Source organism: Pelecanus crispus, chromosome 5 (genome assembly GCF_030463565.1).
Source record: "Pelecanus crispus isolate bPelCri1 chromosome 5, bPelCri1.pri, whole genome shotgun sequence".
Classification (NCBI taxonomy): Eukaryota; Metazoa; Chordata; class Aves; order Pelecaniformes; family Pelecanidae; genus Pelecanus; species Pelecanus crispus.
Window position 1 is genome coordinate 50,197,800 of NC_134647.1, and position 13,798 is coordinate 50,211,597.

Sequence of the window (13,798 nt, forward strand, 5' to 3'; positions counted from 1 at the left end):
GTTTTTTGAAAAAACTGAAGGATGGGGGGAAGCCAGTAACACAAAAACCAGGAGGCTTGGCTGCATTTCTGCACACAGCTCCCTGGTTTGCTGGGCATGCTACCTTCTGCATTCTCCACTGGCACTAAAGGCAAATGCTCTACAAATGGAAAAGAGTTTTTTTCAGTGATGAAACTCACAGCAATCTCAAAGGCAATGGGAACCTTTATTTTGATTATTTTCAATGTATTGACATTGTCCTTTTATGCAAACATAACTGTAAAACATTCTTGAGATACTGCATAGAAAATACACATAGGAAAAAACATATATACACTTTCATAAAAATAGAATACATCTTGGCAAAATTACTTGTGTACAGTGTATTGACATTATTGAACCAAACTTACATCATCTTTGGAGAAAAATTTTCCATCTGCAAAAAAATCCAAAACATTTTAACTGAATTGGGAATACTGAAATGGATATGGTTTTGAGCTAAATAAATGGCTATACCAGAATGTCAGAGTAAAAAAAAAAAAAAAAGTTATAAAATACCTGCTGTATAAAGTAGAAGTAGCCATGTTGGTTTTTTCATCCAAAAAAATAGTGACATCTCTAAACTTGCATGGAAATCAAGTACACCAATTCCAAATTCTACTGTAGATTCTTTAGCTGAAAACAAACTGTAATATAATTTGTTTCAGCATCTGCAACCATTAGGTACAGTGGTATTTGTTTTTTTCAGCCCTAATTCTAATAGGTATTTGATAAGAAAAAAAAAATCTAACACTTATAAAATTGTAAAACACTTAGCAACCTTTAAAATACATGGGCCACTTGAAATTACGGGTTTTTTTTTCTTCTGGTTAGGCTTTTCTTTAGTTGTTTTCAACAGAGGCTGCTCCTTGCTTACTGCTTTGACCACATACTTCAGCTCATACTTTGATTGTTCTGCTGGTTTGCAGAACAAACTGTGGAAAATGGCTACTCCAGTGTAATAAATAAAGCAAGTGGTGACAGGTCCTCAAAGCCATGGATTTTCCTCTTGAATTGGAATAATGGGACTGGATAGGCAGCCTCAGGAAAGGAAGGAAAAAAAAGAGCGTAGCACCATTTTCAAGTTACATGGTTCACAACTGTTTGGCAGGCAGTAGAGTCAGCCTTGAAGTAGTTAATACCCACTGGCATTTATGAATGTGGTTAAAATACTGTGATTACTGTCAAGTAGTTTGGGTGTTTAATAGGGATAGGCTGACACAGCTATATAAACAATGAAAGTTGTCCGATACTCAATATTTCCATCGACGCTGTAGGATAAAGCTCTGACTCCCATGCGGTAAGTCTTTGGCTCTCGCAGCGGTCGGGTGGTGAACACGACTCCTTTCAAGTTCTCGTCTCTCAGGGCAAATGGGATTGCTGGGTCCTCGTCTGCCATTAAGAAAGTTGTCCTTGGGTGCATGACTTGATCGTGAGTATAGGCAACCAGCCGGATTAAATCCTGACCAGCAGCTATGCCAAAGGGGAGGGAAAGGAGTTTGTATTCCAAGGCGTAGGTACTCAGATCGCACTCCAAGTCGTTGGCTGGGCAGTTTTTCAGACAGAACCTAGGAATAAGCAGAGCACTTTAGGCCAGGGAGAAGGCATGATATAAGTACTGCAATAGGTCTTAAAGGATAAATTCTTCCCCTGTTTACCCTATTGTGTAATTGAAATTTCTCTATAAAGATAATATGCTTGTGCACTCTATCCATTGTTTCTTTAAAGTTGCAGCCCAGTTTAATATCCCATTTTCCCTCAACAGGATCATCTCAGAAAGTACCAAGAGATAACATAAAGATATTGAATACAATATATGTCATTGAAGTCAATGGTATATGTTTTAGTGACCTTGCTCTTAAATATTAGAGTTGGAAAGGTTGTTTTAAAAGGTACTGGGCAACTCCATTTGAGGTGTCTGTGTGCTAGATCATAAAATAAAGAATTTGGAATGAAGAAGGGCAAAGTAAATTTTCTATTAATCAAAAGTCCAAATAGGAGGTATCTGTTAGCTCTGCTTGTCAGTACTAACAGAGGTCAAAGAACATTATCCATTTCAATTTAAGTGTCATTCCAGTTCAGTTTGATCACAAAAGATGGGTTCTGACTATGAAACAAGCTATTTCCTTGAGTATATTAAAAGATTAAAAGAAATTAATATGGTTTTTTTCCAGAACAGGAAAATAGAGTAACTTAAAAATGCTTTGAAATTGATGGCAAGGCCTTTAGAGAATTAAGTCAGAAAACTTAGATGTAAATGCAGCCCCATGAGTGACAAATGAATGACACTGAATCAGGAGAAAGAATCACAGTGCGCTGCCCGATAGGGTTCATATAGTAAAGGAACATTCTGGTGCTATTTCCTTTTGAACTAATAGTAAAATGTTGCATGGATACTGAGAGCCAGCCAGCTTGCCTGAGGCCACTGCTTTATGGTTCTCCTGCAGGGGAAACATGGAATACTGCTGCTCAAGAAACCAATGATCATCTCGAATGTCAATGTCAACCTTTCGCTAGGATGAACTTTACTGGTGACAGTCAAATTTAGATAAAGTTTCTTCTGACGAATACAGGTTAAGGATCCCAGCTTGGGGTGGGTGCAAAGGGGCTGAAAATAAAACATACCCAGAAAGAGGCTCTCGCTGATAGTTTGGTGGACAAGGTGTGTCTATGCACTGGTAGCTTCCTCTCATGTTGAAACACATCCGATTTGATCCACAATTAATGTTCTGTTCAAGGCACTCATCAATATCTGAATGCAAAAATCATGCAAATGAGCAATTGCTGGTAGAAGACATTAAGGGTTAAAACCAAGCTGGGTCAGTAAAGGCTGAGCAGACTGCAGAGTGTACCTCTGCACACAGTGAAATCTTTCAGAATCCTGTCTTGCTGTTTGAGACACCAGAGCCAGGAGTTCCAATAACATGCATTTATTATTGTTGGCATTTTATTACTGTGCAGGATGGCGTATTGTGCAAGACCTGCCCTACAGCCACGATCCAACATAAACCATAGTTGTCTTGTCAACAGAGACTAATTAGTTCATTTTTTATGGGTTTTTTTTTTTGTGGATCAGAACATCTGACAGCACCTTTCTTTGACAGAGGCAGGTTAAGGATTATAGAATCATGGAATGCTTTGGGTTGGAAGGGACCTTTAGAGATCATCCAGCCCAAACCCCCTGCAGGGAGCAGGGACATCTTTACCTAGATCAGGTTGCTCAGAGCCCCATGCAACGTGACCTTGAATGTCTCTAGGAATGGGGCCTCCACTACCTCTCTGGGCAACCTGTTCCAGTGCTTCACCACCCTCATTGTAAAAAATTTCTTCCTTATATTCAGTCTAAATCTACCCTCCTTCAGTTTAAAACCATTACTCCTTTGACCCTAGAGCTGCTGTCTACTTGCCTGGAGTTAACTGTGTAACGTGAGGTGACATGAGGAAACTTCAGAGAATAAAAAGTTGCGATTGTCTAATTTGCTGGTGGTTTATGAAATGTTAGTATGTGAAATACAAGAACTTCAGAAACCTGAAATTTTGAATGCCGAATCTCATATAGCAAATTCAAAGAGGTGGCTTACACATGTATTGAACATTATTTGTATCTTACTTATTTACAAATATATTTCTGAACACTCAAACAGATTCCCGTACCTTGACAGGTTTTGCCATTGGGTGTAAGGCGATAACCAGATGGACAAGTACACTGGTAACTTCCTAGAGTGTTTCTGCATTCATGCTGACAAGTATCTCTGGTTTCACATTCATCTATGTCTGTGGAAAGAAACACGAACATGTACACATCACAATTATTTGAACCTGGTATTGAACCAAGGTATTTTTTTGTCCTATTTATATGCAAGCGTATGGACAGAGTTGGAGGAAGTTTTGCGGATCTTGTTTTCTGATGGGGTTGAATGTCTATGACTAGCAAGTCCTTTCACACCTTACCTGTGCCATTCCTTAAAACTTTTTAATAATTAAAGTCCTCACCTCTTTTGATGGCAGCCATTATATGTATTCTAGCTGGAGAGACCAGTCCTGATACAGAGTTCTGGGAAGAAAGGGGGATGTGCAATCTGTATACATTAACAAGGTTATATAAATACAGTCTTGCCCCGAAAAGCAAGCCAAGCTGCCTGATAATAATGCTTTAGGCAATATGGTTAGGAAATGCCTAGATTAGTTATCTCATCAGAGGAAGCCTTGACAGTGGGGGAGTTATTCTTACAGTTAATCCCTCCTCAGGCAAAGCTGTTTCCCTTCTGAACTGATCTTCCTTGAGCCATGGGGCTGAATTAAGCCCAGTATCTGGGAAGGCTATCAATAAATGCTCTTAATTTTTTTTTTTTTAATTTCCCCCTCAAATATAGAAGTACCAGACCACTTTATGTAAAATTTTCAAAGCAAACTAGTGTGATTTTGACACAGATCATATATAATTATAATTTCTGTTGAAATGCCTGCCTAATTCAGGAGAGCAATAGAGGTCCTACTCCAAGTTAGTCTTGTGCCAGACTTGCATGATTAAAACAGTGGAAGGAAGGTCTTTGCTTCCCCGCTCTTCATCTGACTTACAGGGGTTGCATTAGATAAAAATGCAACCACAGAAGAGAAACAGATGTGACTGTAGAAATTTACAGTATGTTGTTACCAAATCCCGATGGTTGTCTGTTGAAAGAACTTTCTTTAAAAAAGCATAATTTGGGTGTATTTTTCATATTAAACATTAATTTTGAAATTCAGATGTTTATTCCAATGAAACAGAAGTACAAGAGTATTAACTAATTAAAACTGGAAGCTGGGGTGAAGATCATAGATTTTAGCTTAACCCTTTCATCAGCAGTAGCTATAGTCCTAGGTCTATTCAATTAAACTGCTATACCCATAACAAACTGCATGTATATGACTACTGAAATGTCTTTATAATGTAAACACAAGGTTTGATGTCTGCCTGTCTATAATTTTTATTAATAAAACTACATTCATAGTTTTCAACATTATATATCACTATACAATCCTAGCAATAATTCTGGTTGCTAGAATCCAGGTGTAGATCACTGTATTTATCCTGGCAGGATATTGTGCCTCCTATGAAGTGCCTCTGGTATATACACTAGGTTGAGGCACATAGCTAACGCACCACAAACTATGTTAAATGCGCTGGGACAAGCTCTAGTAAGGCCTAGACTGCGGTACCCTTAGTCCTGAGCTCAGCAGTATTATCACAAAATAACTTAACTGAATACTTTTTTTTCCTTAAGATACTCAAAATGTGAGTTAAGTTGGCAAAATCTGGCTTAAGAGAAGCATATTTCAAAAGATGAACTCATTTTTTATATTGCCATCTGTCCCTTGTGTAAAGCATCAGGTGTGGTGATCCCTCCTGGAAGACAAGGCGAGCCCTGGCTCCGAGCACAGCGGTGGCCCCTCTCCCGCCCAGGTCTGTTCAGCTTCCCAGGGCAGGGAGGGGAACGGGAACGTGCTCTCGGGAGGCTGGGCGTAAGTGCCTGTTGTCTGGCTCTAACCTGCCGTTACAGAGGGTCTAGATCCACAGACACCAACTACTGCCACATGAGAACAACCTGACATTTCTAACTTGAGCAATAGTATGGGGTTTTTTTTTTTCAACTTCTTAGTTTCTTCACATTTAGTACCGATCAGTCAATGAACGGTACAGGATGCTGTTCCTTTTGACTTTCACGAGGAGCTGAATTAAATTTTCAGTACTTGCAAAAATAGCAGCATTTCACTGAAAAACCTCAGAAAAGCTCACAGAGTAAGGAGGAAGTGAACTAAATGCTTGACAGTAACAGGTGCCAAATACCTTTGTTTCCTGTTGGTCTTAGAGTGTGCTCTGAGGCTTTACACCTCTCAAAAAAAATTGGGGCAGAGTTTGCCAGTTACTCTAAGTATCCTGCTCTCCTCATCATGGAAAAAGAAATGTCAGCACTGTCATTGTCACAACTTGTGACAAATTCCCTATTTGTTTACTTATTATCAGTCTGTCCACGCTCAGTGAATTACACTGCAACCCCCTATATATCATAACTACAGATAATTTAAAAGCTTCTGCTTATATTGCCTGTATGGCAGTGACTAACTATCCTGTAGCAGTGCTGGCATTGGCCCTAGTGTGCTCAATTCTAAAATCTTTATTAAAAACCTTTTTGAACCAGGTTATTACTACCATCAATGGGAGTCTGGCATAAGCAACATCCCCAGGATTAGATTAAGTCTACTGGTGTTTTTTTGAAGTGTGAGAAAATTGACAAAGGTGAGCTACCGTAATCAGAAGAAAGAAAATAACAGAGGGAAATAATTTGCAAACACACAATAAGCAGCACAATTAAAACAAGAGATTACAAGGAGGAGGTTTGAAAAGTTTTTGGCTACAACGTGCTCAGGAGACAAGAACATGCAGAACTCTCTGAATATTTATCATAGTAATATGCAAAAAACCACAGCACCATAGACCATCAACCCCTGGTATATATGAAACAGTAACCTAAGAATAAGGACCAAAACAAGAGAATTGCATAGATATGACTGACATTTACCTACACATCTGTAATTTCTTGCCTCATAGCCTTCAGGACAAGTTTCTCTAACGTTCCTTCTAGTCCTGGAGAAAGGTATTCTGCTGTTCCTATACTCTGAGAAGGAGCTGTAGAGATTTGAGGAGTGACTGTAATATTGTTGAGGTTGATAGTTGTCTCTCACAGGGGAGAATTGAGCATAGCTATAGCTATTGTAATAGGCACCATAATTTGGCAATCTCTCCAATCCAGCGCAAGATTTCCCATCACCTAATAAATGTTGTCCAGGTGGACAGATACACTTGAAGCTGCCGGGGGTGTTGGTGCATTGAAATGCACAGGGTTTAGGCACTTGTTCACATTCATTAATGTCTGCTCATGTGACATGATCCAGAGCAACAAACCATGTGGAAAGGAGAAAAAACAAACAAACAAACAACACATAACTATACGTATATATATACATATATACTTATCTCAGTCTGTGGAACAAACTGAAGACACAAAAGTGAGGTCTTGAAGGCAGTAAAATATGGAGAACACAATGCCAAGGAGGCAGGTTATTCTGTCCTGTACAGTAATACACATTTATTCTTCCTGTAAGGCTGCTTGTGACGTAAGCCTGTGCTCACATAGGGCAAGAACTCTACTGAAAGTCTTGCCTCGAGTGTTACTGAAGGCAAAGTGTGGCTATAAACCAGATCCAAGTCTGTTCCCCTGCTTTTGCAAAAGCAGGGCCATGTGATAGCCTGAAAGCTGCTGGCCGTGGCCCAGGTTCCTGCTGGTTACCAGAAAAGATGCACTCTGAGAAATAAGTGGCCCTTAGGACCCATGCTGTTCATCATTTCAGCTTAAGCTGCTCACTACTGCTTCAGTAATGATTTTTTTTTTTTTCTTAAGTGCTCCACAGATGGGTGGGAGAAGCTGTTGGCCCTTCTAAAGCCCTTCTTTAAAGGAGGGTACTTAACACTGAGCATTCTTGAGAAGTACAGCTTTAGAAATTCATTCAAACTGGCACTGAGGGAAGCTCAAAAGCTCCCATACAGTTACTGTACTCTATATCAGGGGAAAAATCACGTCTCGAGGATGTGTCACAAGGCTGCAGGGGAAGGAGGTTGGGTATGTTCTAGCCTTTCACATTGTTACTGGTATTCCAGCTATGAAAGGTTGGAGACTTAACAGTAAAGATTAATTCGCTTTTGTACAACTGAAAAATAGAATTTTTTTTTTCCCCCCTAGGGAATGCTTTTTTTTATTTAAAAAAAAGTTGTTTCCCTTTAAATTGTAATCCAAAGTAATTTGACCAAACCTAGCAGCAAATATCCATCCTTAAATCAAAGCAGAGTAGTGAGCATACAAAGTATGGTAAAGGGTTTATATACCATGATATTTGTGTGAGTGTCCTCCATGCAAAACAAATTAAATATGAGCGCTCTTGGATACAGTAGGATCAGGCCTTCTCCCACAGTCTCTCTGGCACCACCAGAAAGAAATTTTCTAAATTTTTGGTCAAGTTACTTCAGGCCCAGCTGAAAATTTAACATAGACAGTATTCCTATGCAAACTTACATTCATTCTTTACTAGAAAAAGACAAAAATCTGCTAATTCCAAACAGGTATATGCAACTCCACAATGACCAGAAAAAAATAACCTGATATTAACATACATAACAACATATCATAATTGATATGTATTATAACCCTTCTTTTACTAGAATTTAAAGATGATCTTAAAGGTGACTCAATAAGGGTTTAATTATTTCATATTAGTGGAAAGTGTGTATTCTTTAAGTTATTATTGTAACAATCCCATTAAGTTAACATTATTACAGTTTCATTTTGGTTCTCTCTGAACATAGTATTTTGAGCATAGTTTGTAACCCTCCAAGACACAAATGCATGATAATGGTATTTAAAAAGTAACACTGTTCAGAAACATAACAGAATATTAGACTGCAGTTTTATTAAGTGTTTAATACTTTATATATTTTAGAGTTTTAAAGAATTTTGGGGAGTATTAATAATTAAATGTTTAGAGAGTTGGAAATCCAGGGATAATTATTGCAGAGTATTGCATTATTTTCCAATTGTTATTTCACAAACAAATAACTGAAACTTTATATATTAGTTGAAATATCATTAGGGTAATATTGTCAGGTGTTATAAATAAGAACTTTGTTTTTAATACGGCAAAAACTAATATGAATTTTAAGTTTATATTCATTCATTGTGTGCTTAAGATGAAAAATGCATTACTCATACACACATAAAAGGATGCTGAAACTCATTATTTCCTTTGTGCTCAACTATTTTGTAATTGCTGAATTTAACATTCTTTACCTGCATAAAATAGACAATAAGTATGTGCGCTAACATCTTTACAACAACAAATGTCCTTCGAACAAGTTGTAGATAAGCAATATAAAACTATCATAGAAATAATGAAAGGAAACCGGTAAAAATTTGAGCAATTTTTTTGTAGGATCATCCTGTGCAATACAAGCAAAATTGAAGGCAGCAAGTCACTTGCATTTATACCATAGCCGTCCCCGTGAGAAGTGATCACTCACTGACTGGTAAGCCTAAGTCTCCACTGGACAGTATCCCTTTACACACCACAAATATTAAATATTTACAACAACAAGGTGAAATGACTTTGAAACTAAGATAGCTAAATTCTCTTGCATTCTTTAACTTGAAGAATAATATTTGATTTTAAATTCTAGATAGCCTTGCATGTGTTATATGCAAAAATGCATATATCTATGGGTGTTCTGATGGCAAATGAGCATCTTATCCCCATCTAAAATACAGGGAATTGTGGCACAAAGAACTTTACACAGGGTAAGAGTGCACAGGTAGGAAGTTCAATTCTTCTGTTTCAGTCTGGGGCCCTACTTACTTTTCAACTCTTCCCTCTGCTCACTGGAAACATTAACAATAAAAGCTGGATTTCATTAACACATGTGAACTAATATCTTTGATGCATCTATATTTTAAATGTATCTTTAAGCAGACAAAAATTCCAAGGTGCATAAAGGTCATACTTTAATTTAAGAGGGAGCTTTCAGTGCTCCTTGGTCAGAAGACAGCTTTAGGGCAGCTGCTAGTGTTTTGTGAAAATCTGTAGTCCTAGACTTTATCTATCTTATTCCTGTGAGAAATTTAAATGGTTTTCATATATGTTACAGAGTCTGGGACTGATTTTATTTCAGTAGAGAGGCAGCTGGTGGAAGTATTGTCTTGGTCTACAGTCAAACAGTTTCTTACTGCAATTTAATCTCTTTAAAAAACAAACAAACAAAACATTCCTGGCTTTTGGTAGTCCAAAATCTTAGGTTGTTTAAAAAGAAAAAAAATATCCTGTTCTCCAAAGCAGCTATTTATCACTTATGAAAGCTAATCTTGAAGAAGTAATCATGGAGGAATGCTTCTCTGATATGATACCAGACAGCAACTGAAACCAACTTCACTTAGTGTCATATACGACTATGAATCATATGAATTCATTTATGAATCATATATGATTCATAAATCATTATAATCAGGGTGGATCAGCTATTGTATTTTAAATATTCTACATACAGAAAGGGTGAATCTAAATGATCCTAGTGCCATCCTGAGGTCTATTAAATGCCAGGGGCAGTGTTTCATGCACTTGCACTGACACCGTACATTAAACTGTCTTGCTATCCATCTTAGAGCTATGAGAGCATCCTTCAAATGCTACACGTGTGTGTGGGAGAAAGCTCTGCACACTTTTATGCCAAAAGGTTCTACGTAGATAGCATAGGGGAGTAACTACATGGTCAGCATTCCTGTGACTTACAGTAATCCTCCTTCCCTGCTGTGATCCACCCAGACCAGAAAGGGGAGCGTTGAGTGATAAATGTGTATCAGCTTCCGCCACTCTACCCATACGGGGAACACCCTTTGCAATTCTAGCGGGTGGGTAGGTGTATTTGTGCCATTCACTTGCAGAGGCGAGTTCTGGGTGTATCGTCTCTCTTGCAACACACTTCCTTTGGGTGTTATCCTTTAGGGGAATCCACATCACTCCCTGCTTGACTGCCTTCAGGTGTGAATCAATGCAGTCCAGGCTATAGCCAGGTACATTTCACTGTCCAACCAACCAACAAATCTGACCTGATTTTTATAAATGAAGCCTCTTGTGGAGTGGTAGCTTGCCCCATTCATCCACCTGCTCTGAGACCCTTGTACGCTTCGTTTTCAAAGTATGGACCTATAACAATCTCCATTTGGGATCATTTAGTTTTGACTGTTTGTTTTGAATGGGATGCTTTATTTTATTCGGGCAATTTTGAACTTCAGATCAAATTTGTCTATATAGCATAGTCTTCAAATGGGATAGCATTGTTGGATATGTTACAGCAGAAAGCCCAGCCAAAAACAGCAGCAGAAAATATGTGATACTAATGTGATTGGACAGCTTACCCACACAAGATCTTCCAACTCCCTGGGACCGATATCCTCTTGGACACACACAACGGTAACTTCCCCGTGTGTTCTCACAAATCTGGTTATAGCGGCACTGGTGGGTTCCATCCCAGCATTCATCAATGTCTGCAAGCAACAAGGCAAGAGGAAGTAGTCAGATTTTTCTTGAAACTTCTTACAGCTTTAAACTTCTTAATGTAGAAGGAATGCAGTTAAGCCACAAGTGAATTTGGCCTTCTAGACAGATTTGGCCTCCAAACGTACACTTTTCTTACCTGGTGCCATGATTAGGCATTACTCTGTAACAGTTTGTGTTATGAATCACAATCTGTGTTTCACAATCTGAAAGCAGATTTTGAGCAGATACAAAGATAAATTTTTCAACCATATTGCATTTACACACAGTTTTTCTGTTAATTTTAAAAACTTTTCCTTGAGTTTTCCAATGTGATCAGCTGCTCTCCAAATAGACATAATCCATTTTCCTGTCATATCCCAGTAGAAAAAAAGATTTGGTACTATATATAACATCGGTTATGTTTAAAAGCATCCCTGCTAAACAGCAAGGACCTGTGATCTTGATTCATAGCTCCTGAGACAAACTCTTAAGAAAGCATTCACACATGGGGCAAAACATTTCAGTCAATGAACAATTTGTAAAATTCAAGGTGACAACGCAGAAAAGAGGGACAACTGGGATTGTTTAGCCTGGAGAAGAGGAGGCTGAGGGGAGACCTTATAGCTCTCTACAACTCCCTGAAAGGAGGTTGTAGTGAGGTGGGTGTTGGTCTCTTCTCCCATGTAGTTAGCGATAGGACGAGACAAAATGGGCTCAAGGTATGCCAGGGGAGATTTAGGTTGGAAATTAGGAGAAATTTCTTCACAGAAAAGGTAGTCAAGCATTGGAACAGGCTGCCCAGAGAGGTGGTGGAGTCCCCATCCCTGGAAGTGTTCAAAAACTGGGTAGATGTAGCACTTCGGGACATGGTTTAATCTAGTCTACCCTTGATTGGTTTAGTGTGGACTTGGTAATGCTAGGTTAATGGTTGGACTGGATGATCTTAAAGGTCTTTTCCAACCTAAACAATTCTATGATTCTGTGATTCTAAGATGCTGAGGAAAAACCTTAGTTTTCTTTCAGAGCAATGCAAAACTACAAGTGGCAAGGATACGTCTATTCTTTTAATACCAATTACAAAAAAAGTGAAATACATATATTCCCATAAATGAAAAAAAGTTGGTGCCTTAATATGTGCAAGTCTTAATAACTGGAGATAGACTGTCTTCAAGGTTATTATTTTTTTAAAAAAATTCATCGTTGTCCCTGTGTTTTCCATCATCGTACAATACATTAACACTTCTACTCACCAATGCAAGTTCCATTTTCTGCTTTGGTCATTCCACTGAGACACAGATCAATGCACTTATAGCCACCACGGGTATTTTTGCAAAGTTGATCAGGCCTGCATACATTCTGCCTGCACTCATTTACATCTTATTATTGAAAAAAAAAAAAAAAAAAAAAAAAAAAAAAAAAAAAAAAAGAATGGAAATGAACTCACTTCCTTATGCTTAATTCCTAAAAAGCAGAATAATCCAGCTGTAATTACACTGTGTACATGCATGTGAATGCATTTCATGCACATTTATCAGACAGCCCAATTTCCACTTCCTCTGGCTCTTAGTACTGCTTTACAAAGGAATTCAGAACTACATACTAAGTATATAATCCATAGTAGATTTTCATTCATAAAAGGTTTCCAATAACAAATATAACAACAAATAAACATTGAACTATGTCCACTGGAAAGAGGGAATTAACATTCAAGAATTCATTCATACCCATGCATTTTCTGCCCTTTAGCTGGTATCCTGGATCACAACCACAGTGGAAGCTTCCTATAGTATTGAAGCAACGCTGATGACAGAAGTTGGACTCTTGACACTCGTTAACATCTGTTGAACAATACAAATCCTTAACACCATAGCTGTGAATTGCCTTGTCGTCATTTACCCGAACAGTGTTTTGGTTGAGTCAACACTCTGCACTCTGCTTTGAGCTCTAATTATTACACTGTTGAGGTATGGTCAGAAATGTTTACTTCTCTCACTTCTTTGTAAAAGAAAATGCACATGGGACACAAAAGCAAGAATATTAGGTTATTCCCTGGTAGGATTTTAAATTCCTTTCTAAAGATGGAAAATGCAAAAAGTTAAAAAACAAAATAAACAAAAAAAACCCCACAAAACCACCAAACCACCAAAACCAAACCAAACAAAAAACCCACCAAAAAAATCCCAAACCCCACAACCTTAATAATGAAAATTTATAGACACTGTATTTGAAGATGCATCTTTTAAAAAGTTACTTTCAATTGTGTGAAAGACAGCATTTTCAGTTTATGAAAGCTAACACCAAAGACCTCTCCATACCTTGGCAGCTAAACCCGTCAGCTGTCCTCCTAAAGCCGATCCCACATCTAACCATGCAGCGGTATGAGCCAATGATGTTTTCACAGTCCTGGCCAGCATGGCAGGTATGTCCACCTAACGCACACTCATCAATATCTATAATTAAAAACAAGCTGTAAACCTCACTATGTCAAAATGAAACACAGATTAAGCAGGGTCTTGAGCATGATCAGCTATGAAATACTTGACTGCAAATATATTCAGATATGAAATAATTAGAATACCACCAGTAAATTATATTCTTGTAATGAAAAAATGGCTGAGCCTGAACAGAACATTTCCCTAGTGATTTAAATGCCATAGGGCTTTTG

The 13,798-nt window shown here is 38.1% G+C and overlaps 1 protein-coding gene across 1 annotated transcript in view; it reads right to left on the reverse strand.

The window, feature by feature from the left end:
- Nucleotides 1-1,219: 1,219 nt before the first annotated feature.
- HMCN1 (hemicentin 1) overlaps nt 1,220-13,798 on the reverse strand; it is a 213,424-nt gene continuing 200,845 nt past the window's right edge. The window contains exons 100-107 of the mRNA XM_075710119.1: nt 13,449-13,583; nt 12,858-12,971; nt 12,384-12,509; nt 11,013-11,141; nt 6,579-6,929; nt 3,673-3,792; nt 2,644-2,770; nt 1,220-1,586 (exon numbers count right to left, since the gene is read on the reverse strand). Of these exons, the coding sequence (XP_075566234.1) occupies nt 1,220-1,586; nt 2,644-2,770; nt 3,673-3,792; nt 6,579-6,929; nt 11,013-11,141; nt 12,384-12,509; nt 12,858-12,971; nt 13,449-13,583 (1,469 nt within the window). The remainder of the gene's footprint in view (nt 1,587-2,643; nt 2,771-3,672; nt 3,793-6,578; nt 6,930-11,012; nt 11,142-12,383; nt 12,510-12,857; nt 12,972-13,448; nt 13,584-13,798) is intronic.